The sequence below is a fragment of the Diabrotica undecimpunctata genome, chromosome 1 (assembly GCF_040954645.1).
Source record: "Diabrotica undecimpunctata isolate CICGRU chromosome 1, icDiaUnde3, whole genome shotgun sequence".
NCBI classification, from domain to species: Eukaryota; Metazoa; Arthropoda; class Insecta; order Coleoptera; family Chrysomelidae; genus Diabrotica; species Diabrotica undecimpunctata.
Window position 1 is genome coordinate 126,594,118 of NC_092803.1, and position 12,662 is coordinate 126,606,779.

At 34.5% G+C, this 12,662-nt stretch overlaps 1 protein-coding gene across 8 annotated transcripts in view; it reads left to right on the forward strand.

The window, feature by feature from the left end:
- RhoGEF2 (Rho guanine nucleotide exchange factor 2) overlaps positions 1-12,662 on the forward strand; it is a 498,291-nt gene that overhangs the window by 352,358 nt on the left and 133,271 nt on the right. For 7 of the 8 annotated variants that reach the window (XM_072519486.1, XM_072519503.1, XM_072519501.1 and 4 more), the window contains one exon: positions 9,150-9,303. In XM_072519486.1, coding sequence (XP_072375587.1) covers positions 9,150-9,303 — 154 coding nt within the window. The remainder of the gene's footprint in view (positions 1-9,149; positions 9,304-12,662) is intronic. The other variant, XM_072519489.1, reaches the window with a different exon arrangement.

Below are 12,662 nucleotides of genomic sequence, written 5' to 3' on the forward strand. Positions count from 1 at the left end.
ATATTTAAAAATTGGGACAAAAAAGTATGCGAGAACTATTGAGAGATAAGCGTCATGTCATTAATGATTAATCATAAAGACTAATTGGTAAAGACCAAATTAGGTTATCTTAGATTCAATATGAGTGGGCGCTTAACCACCCTTCCCTTAACAATTTAGGTCTATTGGGGCTCATCCCTAGGTTCAAGTTCTTAATAAACCCTATTTGGATCTTTGGAGACACTTCTATCCTATTCAACCAGCATTATCAACTATCAACAAAAAAAAAGGAGATTGTGCCAATTGTGACTTGCAAAGTATATGAACGAATAATTGAAAGAAGGATAAGAAGATATAAAAAAATAAAAAATAACGGAATTATACAGATCAAAGAAAATCCTGAAGAGAAAGAATGAGAGCAATGGAAGAAATCTCTCTCTCTCTCTCTTGTCGTTTCCTCATTGCTGAGGATCGTGATTTCCTACAATGCGGGCTGTTAATTCTCTCCATCTCTTGCGATTTTGGGCTGCTCTCATGGACTCGGAAAACGTCTCTCCAGTGGCTTTCTGTACTTGATCTGACCATCGGATAGGTGAGCGTCCTCTGCCTCTACGTCCTTCTACGTTTCCGCATACAATTAGTCTTTCTAAGTTGTCATTGTCTCTTCTCGCAATGTGGCCAAAAAATTTTAAAACATTTGCAAGACACTGAGAGGAGAGTCTGGTCTGAATGTTTAGCTCTTCGAGAATCGACTGATTGGATCTGTGCTCCGTCCACGAGACGCGTAGCATTCGTCTCCAGCACCACATTTCGAATGCGTCAATCCTTTTCCTATCCTCTGATTTTATTGTCCATGTTTCGGCACCGTAACTGAAGATTGAAAAAATGAGTGTCCGTACCAGTCTCATTTTGAGTTTTTTGGATAAAGAGCGGTCCTTCCATATTTTTGACAGTCGACTCATCGCGTTCTTGGCCATCCCTATTCTTCTGCGAATTTCCGTATGGGAGGAGGCTGCATTGCTTAAGGAAGATCCTAGATACGTGAACTCTTCTACTTTCTCGAATTGATTTAGGGCGCCTGTTGTTTGTAGGATATTCGCGTGGTCCACAATCATGATTTTTGTTTTCTGATTATTAATCTTGAGCCCATACTTGTTGCTTTCGGTTTCTACTCTCTTCATCAGTCTCGACATCTCCTCTTCAGATGTTGCTATCAGTGTTGTATCGTCTGCGAATCTTAAGTTTGAGATCTTTTTTCCTGCAATGGAGATGCCGCCTCTCCATCCATCGAGTGCGTTCCTCATTATGTATTCTCCATATAAATTGAACAGGTCTGGAGATAGTATGCACCCTTGTCGTACACCTCTGCTGGTTTTAAAGGTATCAGATTGCTGGTTTTCAACTCTTATTTTAACTGAGATATTTTCGTATAAGTTTTTAATTAATATTGCCAAATGATCTGGAACTCCCATCTCATGAAGAACTGTCCAGAGAACTTCCCACTTAACACAATCAAATGCCTTTTGGTAGTCTAGAAAACAGATTATTATTGGAATTTTAAATTCGCGGGCCTTTTCTATGAGCTGCCGCATATTAAGGATTTGCTCTCTCGTACCCTTCCCTTTGACAAAGCCTGCTTGTTCTTGGGGAATTTGTTTGTCTAAGTATTGTTGCAAACGGCGTTTAATGATTCTTAGTAATATTTTGCTTGGATGGGAAATCAGTGAGATGGTACGATAATTACTACACTTTGTAGTTGTTCCTTTTTTATGGATTGGTATGCACAATGATGTGCGCCATTCTCTGGGCCATTTTCCGCATCTCCAAATTTTATTACAAAGTTTCCACATTATGTAACATCCTTTGTCTCCCATGTTCTGAAGGAGCTCTCCCGTGATATAATCGCAGCCAGGGGATTTATTCTTCTTGAGGTGAGTTACAGCTTCTTCAATCTCGGACAGCAGAATTTCAGGTTCACGGTTGTATGCGATGTTTTCGAGGGCTGAAGTGTGGCCTAGATTTACGTGTTCTTCCCTGTAGAGCTCTGAACAATAGTTTTTCCATGTTTCCAACACTCTGTCGATATCACTTATGATAATACCATGTTTGTCCTCTATTGCATAGTTCTTGGGTTTAAATTCTCTCGCAAGAATTTTCACTTTCCAGAAGAGGTCTTTGGTTTCATTTCGATATCCGTGATTTTCTATTTCTTGACAGATTTCAGAGATGTATTCTTGTTTGTCTTTTCGGCATCTTCGTTGAATATCTCTGGAGAGAGCTTTATATGTCTGTTGATCACAGGAGCCAACTTTAAGTTGCTTTCTTTGTTCAATCACTTTCCACGTGTTTCTGCTGATCCACGGTTGAATGCTATTATTTATAGATGGTTGGCGACATTGGTTCACTGTTGTTACGATGGTTTCTTTAATATCTATCCAGGCTTCATCCACACTTTGTTCTGCCTGATTGTTCTCTATTCTGGTTAGTGCTGGTTCAATTCTCTCTTTAAAGGTAGCTAATTCGGGGTCCGTTAGCCTAAAAGAACGGGGAGAAGCTTTGCGTATGTTTTTGAAACGTATTCTGTAATCAGCCATCAAGAGCTGGTGATCGCTTCCGCATTCTGCTCCTGGAAATGTTTTTGCGTTGGTAATTGAAGACTTCCATCTCGAACTGATCAGAATAAAGTCTATTTGATTTCTTGTTCTATCTCCAGGTGATTTCCAGGTATAGAGTCTACGCGGATGATGCTTGAAATGCGTGTTCATTACAGAAAATTTCCTTTGGTTGCAGAATTCTTCTAATGGAAGAAATAAGAGATACTAAAATAGAGTTATCAACATAATAAATATTTACACATCATTAAAAAAATAAAACAGAAAAAAACAACTGGCCCAGATATAAGTTCCAACGAGCTTAAATAAAAACGGAGGTGAAAAATTATTACCAACATATACAACCTAATAGTTGGAATATTGGAAGCAGAAGAGATACCTGAGTATTGGAAAGAAGACAGAATTATACCAATATTTAAGAAAGGAGAAGTAACATACTGTAACAACTATAGAGGAATATCTCTACTTATTACAACATACAAAATTTTAACAGCCCTTATCAGACGAAACTCGGAAAAATATTGGAGACTACCAGCAACGATTCAGGGAAGGCAGATCCACTACAGATGCGACCCACATAATTGCACAAAAAATCGAGAAATACCACGATCACAACATAGAACTCCACACCCTTTTCGTAAACTTCAGACAAGCCTTTGGCTATATTGGAAGAAATAAATTATTTAATGAAATGAAAAATCAAGATATACAGGCAAAGCTCTAGAGCAAAAGTATCAACAGAAGGTAGCACAAACTCAATTGCAATAGAAACAGGAGTGCGACAAGGCGATTCCCTGTCAACCTTACAATTCAACATAGCAGTAGAAGGAACCACTCCTTAACGCAAATAGTAACATATGCAGATGACATAAACAATCCTGGCAAATGAAGTACCGAAAAGAAGCAAATCCGGGAGGACCAGGTCATGAGAGATATCAAAATCCTGAAAGAGAATTTGGAAAGAACTATGCACAGTTCGAAATGAGTGGGAGAAAATTGTAACGAAAGCCAAGTCATACAACAAACTTTGACAATGCACAAGAAGAATGCGGACTGATTGAGTGATTCACCGCAATAAGCGAATCAGAGAGCTCTAAGTAAGAGCGGCAAATATTCCATCAGGAATGAAAAGCCTTGATGATGAATACAAATACAAATATGTATATTCAAAAGTAAATATCTCAATAAGTGTTAGATTTATGTATAGGAAGTGGTTAACGAAATTTAAAGATCAATTAAAGTTCTTCTTTATAACCATATGGAGAAGGTAGGACAACACCTAAAAACCTTAAAAATCATCAACTGGAAGCGTAAAGCCCATAATAGATCAAAATGGCGAAAAATCTTAGAACAGGCCAATACCCAGAGACGGTTGTCGTGCTGCTGATGATGATGAAAGTTCTTTCTTACAAAGTCATAACATTATGGCGATTCATTTAAGAAAGTCGAGAAATTTTTAAGTACGCATTTTGAATCACCTTGTCTATTAAATATGAATTCCACCCACAAAATAGAAGTTTCATCAAAATAGACGATACTAAAAAAATTGTCCCCAACAAAATGTTTATAGTTTAAAAGGTATAGGGCGTCAAATTCGATACTGTTTTATAATAAAATTGGTCATATTCCGTAAAACACTCGATGTTAGTTTTTAACATAAACCTATATTGAGGAAGCCTTTGATATCTTCCTGGCATCTTTCGTTTGAGTTCTAAAATTTATCTTGACAAACCTTACTATCTGCGTTAGCGGGATAACTCATTTTTAATTTCACAATAAAACGCTGAAAACTTTAGTTTTCAAAACTTCCACATAATTTATTATACTTTATTTTCACTACAGCTGTTTCGGTAGTTCTCAAATGATCTATTTTTGGTATGCATTTTTAATCCTTTGTAGAATTTAATCCTATGAAAATTATATCAAAATTATGTTCGTTCTAATCTTTTCTGTACATATTAATTTCGCCATTTTATATAATTTATAATTACTAGATTTCTGTATTGCATCATTTTTAATTGCTTTCAATTTTTCATTCGAATTAGTTTTGTTAGTTCCAATCCATGGGTGGTTTTCTGTCTCATTTTGAATGTCTTTTCTACATAATTCTAGGATAATAATGTCAGTTTAACTATGCCAGTACACATACAATAGGCCTCTAAATTCGCAATAAAGTGTTCCCTGATTTTGTTATCAGTGAGTCATCCTGCTAAATTGTAATTGTTAAGTTACTTTCTACGTGTTCGATGTCTTAATTACAAAAGCTTGTATGTGTTTCGCTTATACTTAATTGCTAAGTAGATTTCTAGAACTCCCAGAAGCTAGGACAAAATTTAAATGTCTACTGTATTTTCTTTAGTTGTTTACTCAGCCCATATATTGATAAAGAATTTTACTTTTCAAAATTAAGTCACTTAGAGAATATGTTCTACTGAATTCTGTCGGGCCTCTTGATACACCATTGTATAGGGTTATTATATTAGATTTGGTTGCACATGCTTTCTTCTACAAGTTAATTCTTTTTTTGTTTCTATTTACTTAATCATTTTTTTTTTTAAATTCCTTGGACCTTTTCTTTACTTTAGTGTGGCTGTATTCATTTGCGTATGTGTTCATTTTCCATTTAAATCTCTATGTTCATTTTAACAATATTATTGCAAATCGCCTATTTTTGTCTATATTTCGCTTAAATAATTTTTAGTTTGTTAGTTATAATGTTGTTTGCAATTGTAGTAGTTGCTGTTTTGTATGTTTCTTCTCACTTTTCGTTTGATATATTTTTGATATTATATTGTTTGTAAATAATATGGTAGTGTTAAACGTTTTCCTTTACTCTAATGTTTTCCTCTATGTTTTCTCAGGATCGTATTATTTTGTCATTATCCTGTTGCTATGAACTCAAAAATTTGTGACATGTTACTTTATTGAAGTTTTTCCTTTCTCATTCTATGCTTTGTATTTTGCCGGTTTTTGTAAACCAAATAAGTATAATTGGTTTGATTTATTGATAAATAATTGTATTTCCTGCTTTTAATTAAGCGACTGATAGATTGCTCCATTTTTGCCGTTTTTATTTCCTATAGTCCTATTTTTTAATGGTATAATAGTCAAACAAAATCCATGACTATTCTGGTTAATCTAGACTGGTGGAATTTTTTTAAAAGATGTTGGGTATATATATATATATATATATATATATATATATATATATATATATATATATATATATATGTAGATGCTAATCCATCTGAAGAAAAAAGCATTCGATCAATGTATACTACCAATCATGACATATGGTTGCGAAACTTGGACACTAAAGAAAGAGATAATATCGAAACACAAAGTCACTCAAAGGTTAATGGAGCGTTGCAGGCTAGGTATAACAAAGAGAGATCGAAAAAGAATAGAATTGACCAGATAGACAACCAAGGTGATTGATGTAATCCATAGAATTATATCTTTAAAATGGCAGTGGACGGGACATTTAGCGAGAAGAACTGACAATGGTGGTCTACTAGAATTACACTGTGGTATCCAAGAGGCGTCAAGAGACCAAGAAGACGTCCAAATTTAAGATGGGAGTATGACATAAGGAAACAAGCCGGTATAAATAACGGCACAGAAAAGCAAATTTTAGACAATCGTGTCTGTAAATAAATATAAGGGAGGCTACACCATAATCGGTAGAATATGCTGAGAATGATGATGATGATGATATATAGATTTTACAACACGTGAACACGATAACACGTTACGTTAATCAAGAATGCCGAGAATTTGGGAATAGAAATACGGAAAGTGCAGAGAGAGGAAAAACCAGATGATCCTGACAAGTTGTCGCCTCAATTAAAAACCATAATTAAAAAAACTGAAGACAATCTCAAAAACACAAATAATATGCAAAAAAACCATGGATGACTTATGAAATATAAGAACAAAGATAGTGGAGGCAAAGGAGAGGTGGTTTACAGAAGCATGTTAAAAGATAGAAGACTTAAAGAAAAAACACGATGACAAACTTCTCGACAAGAAAATAAAGCAAATAACTGCAAATAGAAATTATACACAGCACCTGGTCCCGATAACATTCACAGTTAAATTGTAAATCTCTTGGAAGAAGATTCCGTGCAAAAATGTTCATGATATATACAAAATTTGCGAAAATTCCACAAGATTTGATCTGCATACATCTACATTGGTACCCCTCCCTAAATACAACAACGCCAAAAAATGTAAAAACTTTCGACTGATAAGTCTCATGTCCCATGTTATTTATGAAAATAATTCACAACAGAATGTACCAAAAATTTGGTTTCAGGAACGGTATGGAGATTAGGGAAAGAGCTGGGATGACTACAGTCTCAAAAAGTTCAACAACAAAGACTGCAATTGTTTGGTCACATGAAACTTAGAAATGAGAACTATGTGGGACGAAGGATAGAGCTGTTAAAAAGGATGAAGTTGAGGGAAAGAAAGGTAGAGGAAAACGGAGAAGATCGAGGGATTGTATGGCAGAGGACTTAAGTGAGAACGGTTTAATGAAGAAGAGTAATGAAATGATAAACTAATTGAACAAGTTGAATAGTTTAAGTATTAAGGATGCTGAATACATGATACCTTAGGCTCAGAACAAGAAGTCAAATGTATAATAGAACAGTCAGCAATGCATTTCTAAAAATAAGACAATTTTTTATCACTGTGATCTTGATCTATTACATGGCATGGACACCTGGACGTTGACACCTCGTTATGACGTCTTGAGTTATAGATATTTCGCGGCATTCTAAGAATTTCATGGACTAACCATGCTAGAAATGAAGAAGTTTTAAGACGTAGACTAGAGATAGTGATGTAGATATTATTAAAACGGAAGATTTTATCTTGGGACATATATTTAGACACAAAAGACTTCCTTCAACTAATAATGGAAGTAAAAATAAGAACATGCGGTCGTGGCAGATGACAAATGCTATGGCTGCGTAACATAAAAAATGTACTTTTGTAAGAATATATTTTTTACCTTATTTTTTAATTTAAGTCTAGTATTTCATCGCTTATTCTGAACCTTTCGCGGCAAATAAATATTAGATAGATCTTTATTAGATAGATCTTTGTTTTAAATAGAAAAGAAAAACCTAATATACATACAATATAAAGAAAGTATACTATAAATTTTTGATATGATATATGATATATTTATGATAAGGTTGATTTGATTGGGATCGGGACTGAAGCTGGACAATTCATATTGAGTTCATGCCCATTTCTTCTTAATATTCATTGAATGCGTCTTTGCTCCCGCTATAGAACTTCTATCTACTAGAACCTAGTCCGTACGGTTATCGAAACTTAAAAACTACAACTACAACTCAATCCCCCGATAGCTTATTCTATCCACAATAGTATTGTATTAATTGCATTCCTTGACTTTAGACTCCTTTTTGACGGTCTAATGACTAAATCACCAGATTTTTGAAATCAATACGTTACTCCAATGCCCTTAAAGCTTCCGTAGTTATTGAAGCCATTGGAATATAGCAATTAAATGAAATATTTAATGTGCAAATAAAGCAACACATTTTAACACGTACCTCTTTTAACATCAAATTGATGGCAACAAATTTATTATATTAAATTTATATGGCAACAAGAAAATTGATTTGCTGCTTGTAAGTTATTATTCGAAATATTAATGGATCAAAATTTTTGCACCAGTATATTGAATACTGTTAACAACGATTAATGTTCCGACTCTGTGTTTCTGTGCTATCAACGTACATAAATCTGTTAGTTCACAAGTGTCTCGTCTACATACTGAATATTATGCTTTTGATGTTCTTGAAACTTCCAGTTTCCTCGAACGATAATTTTAGATAAGTTCCCGATTCTCGTGTGTATTCTGTTCCTAGAAGCATGTCAGATAATTGATGTTTAATGGAAATTTCAATGTATTGGGTTTTCAAACTCTGCTTTGTCTATTAGGAATTGTTAGAGGTTGCATTTTCTGGAAGTGGCCTTTTAAATGTTTTTAAGTCAATAACACTGATGTAAGTCGTAATTTAGTTTTCCATTTGTATTAGAAAGTAACCGATAAATAATACCATATTTATTATAAGTAGCCATTTATTTTGAGTAATAACAAAAGTAACCAACATAGTTTGTCTTATCGTGTTAGTCTTAATGCCCTACTAATACCTTAACTATAATTTATCGACAAAAATCCTCGAGATTGATCAATTTCCATTGGTAACCATTGTTTACTAAGTTTATTCGAACAAAATGTAGATATAAATCGCGCTGTATTCGATTATACCGAGTGTTCATCGATAATACGAATAAGTGCTAAATTAATCCCTACCCAAAAGTTACGATTATAAGTGTAGGAAACTAATTTTTAATATTGTTTATTAGAGCAAAATATAGATATAAATCTCACTTTATGCGATCAGAATTAATTTTCATCGATAAGACTCGAATAAGGGCTAAATTAATCTCCATTGAATATTCATTCAAATAATTCCCAAACTGAAAATTAAATGCTTTTAATTATTGTTCTAGCAGAAGTAAAGCAATCGCACCCCGTATCTCGTAGTGGGTCTGACAGGCGACCGGATGCGGTACGTGAAGAGGGCATAAAACAACAAGAGTCCTCGAAAACTGAGTCCTCCCACGATGTGCCCAACGATAGAATGGAGGCCGCCAACATGGTCAGGTGAGTGCAAGAAAATTACTATTTAGATCACTACAGATAGAGGGTCGAATTCTTTTGTTTATGGCGATGTTGTCACGTTTATTATCGAACTGGTTTCCATAGACGATCAGTCAGCTGTATTTGAAAGTGAGAATTGAAAAATTACTTTAAATCGACTTTGGTCTAACTGTTGTTTAGAATTAGATTGTGTCTTATATATAGTTTTCTTCTCACTACTTTATGTTTCTTGCTATCATCCTAAATCTATGTCTGAAGCCTAAAATGAACAACAGTACCTACCAGTTGTAGATATTCCTAACTTGTCTTAATATAAAAACCATTATTATGAATAAAGGTTTACGCTTGACTTTCACCAGTGGATTTTAAGTGTTATAGAGGAGGACTATAACTAAGTTTAACTAGCTGTATAATTCGAAATTATTGAACAAAAATCTGGAAAAGTCTGAAGAAATCTCACGTATACACTAAAGATCTGTTCAGACTACCGCGTGCTTTCGATATGTTCAGGCTTCGGTAAAAAATTCCTGCTTCTTCACAAATGTTTCTGCTGTAATACTGCTTCGGTATCCATGCATTTCAAAAAATATTGTATCAAAAGGGTTGGAACTTGTGGCATTTTGATTTTTGTCAATAAAAAAATATCGAATTTTTACAGTCGAGTTGATACAAATTTGCAAGCGTCGCTTTAAGCGTTGTTTCTGAAAAAACGGTTCATTCTATACCAAAAATGCTAATAAACATTTTTGTTCAGAATTATCTCAGCTTCATTTTTTATTTGAAACATTTGTTTCTACGACGTACAGATTTTTGGTAAATCGACTTTTTTGCAACTTTTTGGGGGTCAAAAAATTGACATTCTCAGCGAAATTCAGCCAAATCTCTGACGACTGGACTACGACAGAACGTTCAAAATCAATAGGTATGTTAAGAAAAATGTAGCTGAGTATCAGTCCCCGTTAAGAGTAGGAGAGCAAGGCCAGCATACATGAGGGGAGACAAACGAGACATATTTGTGAAAGGGATTACAGCAATATCGTTGGATGTGGTATGTGAATCTTTTTGGGAACATACATTGTCTAGTAAGACTCTCTATTTTAGATTTGTATTGACTTCAAAAAATCCATTTAAGTGCTCAGCTTATGCTAGCTTGTACTTCCTCTGTAGTAATGATAGTTTTCCGTTTTTTAAAAGTCAATGCTCCGCAGTACTATGAGTACAAGCTGTGGATGGCTATTTCAGATTCGTTGTTAAATTACGTATATGTCTTCTTAATAATTTACAATTATTTGAGGAATCTGCAATTATCTGAGTATTTTCTGTATCTTCTTCTTCTTCAAGTGCCATCTCCGCGGCGGAGGTCGGCAATCATCATAGCTATTCGGACTTTTGAGACGGCTGCTCTGAAAAGTTCATTTGATGTACATCCGTACCACTCTCTCAGGTTGCGCAACCATGACATTCTACGCCTCCCTATGCTTCTCTTTCCTTGGATCTTTCCCTGCATAATCAGTTGTAGCAAGGTGTATTTCTCTCCACGTGCAATATGTCCGAGATATTCTAATTTTCTTGTTTTTATTGAATTTAAAATTTCCATTTCTTTGTTCATCCTTCCCAGAACCTCTTTGTTTGTGACGTGTTCTGTCCATGATATTTTCAGAATTCTTCTGTACACCCACAGCTCAAATGATTCCAGTTTTTTCATTGATGTCGCATTCAAGGTCCAAGATTCCATTCCATAAAATAAAGTCGAAAAAACATAGCACCTCGCCAACCTAACTCTTAGTTCCAGTTTTAAATCCCTGGTACATAGAACTCTTCTCATTTTGTTGAAATTTGCTCTAGCCTTTTCTATTCTTATTTTTATCTCCTGATTGTAATCATTTGTGGAGTTAATCATTGTTCCCAAGTATGCATATTTGTCCACTTGTTCGACGTTGGTTTCGTTTATTAGAAGATTCTCGTTATTTCTTTGAGTTTTCGATATTCTCATAAATTTCGTCTTCTTGACATTCATTGTACGACCATACTCTTTTACATACTCTGCTATTCTGGTCACCAGTCTCTGAAGATCTTCAATGTTTTCGGCTAATATCACAGTGTCGTCCGCATATCTAATGTTGTTAATGGGAACTCCATTTATCTTTATTCCAGTCATTGTAGTCAATCTTCTTTGATTTCAGGACATTCATTAAATGTTTATGTCGTTCTTTATCGAATGCTTTATTATAGTCAATAAAACATGCGTATATATCTTGATTGACGTCCAGGCATCTTTGTATTAGTATATTAAGTGAAAAAAGAGCTTCACGTGTTCCTAGGCCTTTGCGAAAACCATTTTCTTTATATAACACTGTTAATCCTTTCGTTCACGAATTAAATTCATTTAAGCTAAAAATCTGATATTTGCAACAAAAAAAGAAAAATTTTTTTGCGAATTTTTGATATTAGTTTTTGCAATGCTTTTGAAGGCATCGTGAGCCAATGGAGTAAAAATATTAGATATTTTTTTTAATAATAACAAAAACAATAAATCCGTATTTTATTCAATAAGTAATGTATGGTATCTTACAAAACAATTTTTTTCTTTACTTACACAGAGAAGAATACTGCATTTGCCGCATGTCATTCGTGATTTGCCCTTACAACCAGGCAATTTACTTATCATCGTGTATGGGCCAATGATGAAATCCATCTAATCGTACTTCTTTGACACAGTGCGTTTCAATTACGGTACACGTACACTTCGGAGTTGATGGACCCGACGTTTTCATGTTTTTCAACAGAACTTCTGAGCTCTGAAATGTATAAAATCTAGAATCCTTTTCTTCTAAACACCTAAAACCACAGCCTTATACTCTAGCCAAGCGTTGGCACATGATAAATCAATTGCACAGGCAAACAGTTTTAGCGTCCATTTCCTTGTTCTCATAGAATTTCTGTACAACGTTATAAGGTAATGTATCTTATCTACGCCTCATATGTGTGTATTATAGCTTTTGTAACCTCAGGTCGTTGTACTTGAACATATTTTTTGTGGATTTTGTCCCACCATGTGCATTCATCTTTTTTTGCTAATGCCCATATAGTTGGATGCCATTGTAACGGGTTTATTGTCAAACCATTTTGTCATTACCTCTTCATCACCACTAATTAATTTTTGGCATGATCGTCTACCTTTCTGCTTTATTTCGCGGTTTGACAAAAATGGTGGCTTCTGGAACCTATCAGCTCTAGCTGTACCAGAAACGTAAATGTGCATTTCTCTCAAATATTGCGATACATTATAATTACTAAAGTAGTTATCATAGTCCAGCTGAAATTTAGGTAATGTCATTTATTCTCTTTATTTTACTTTGTTT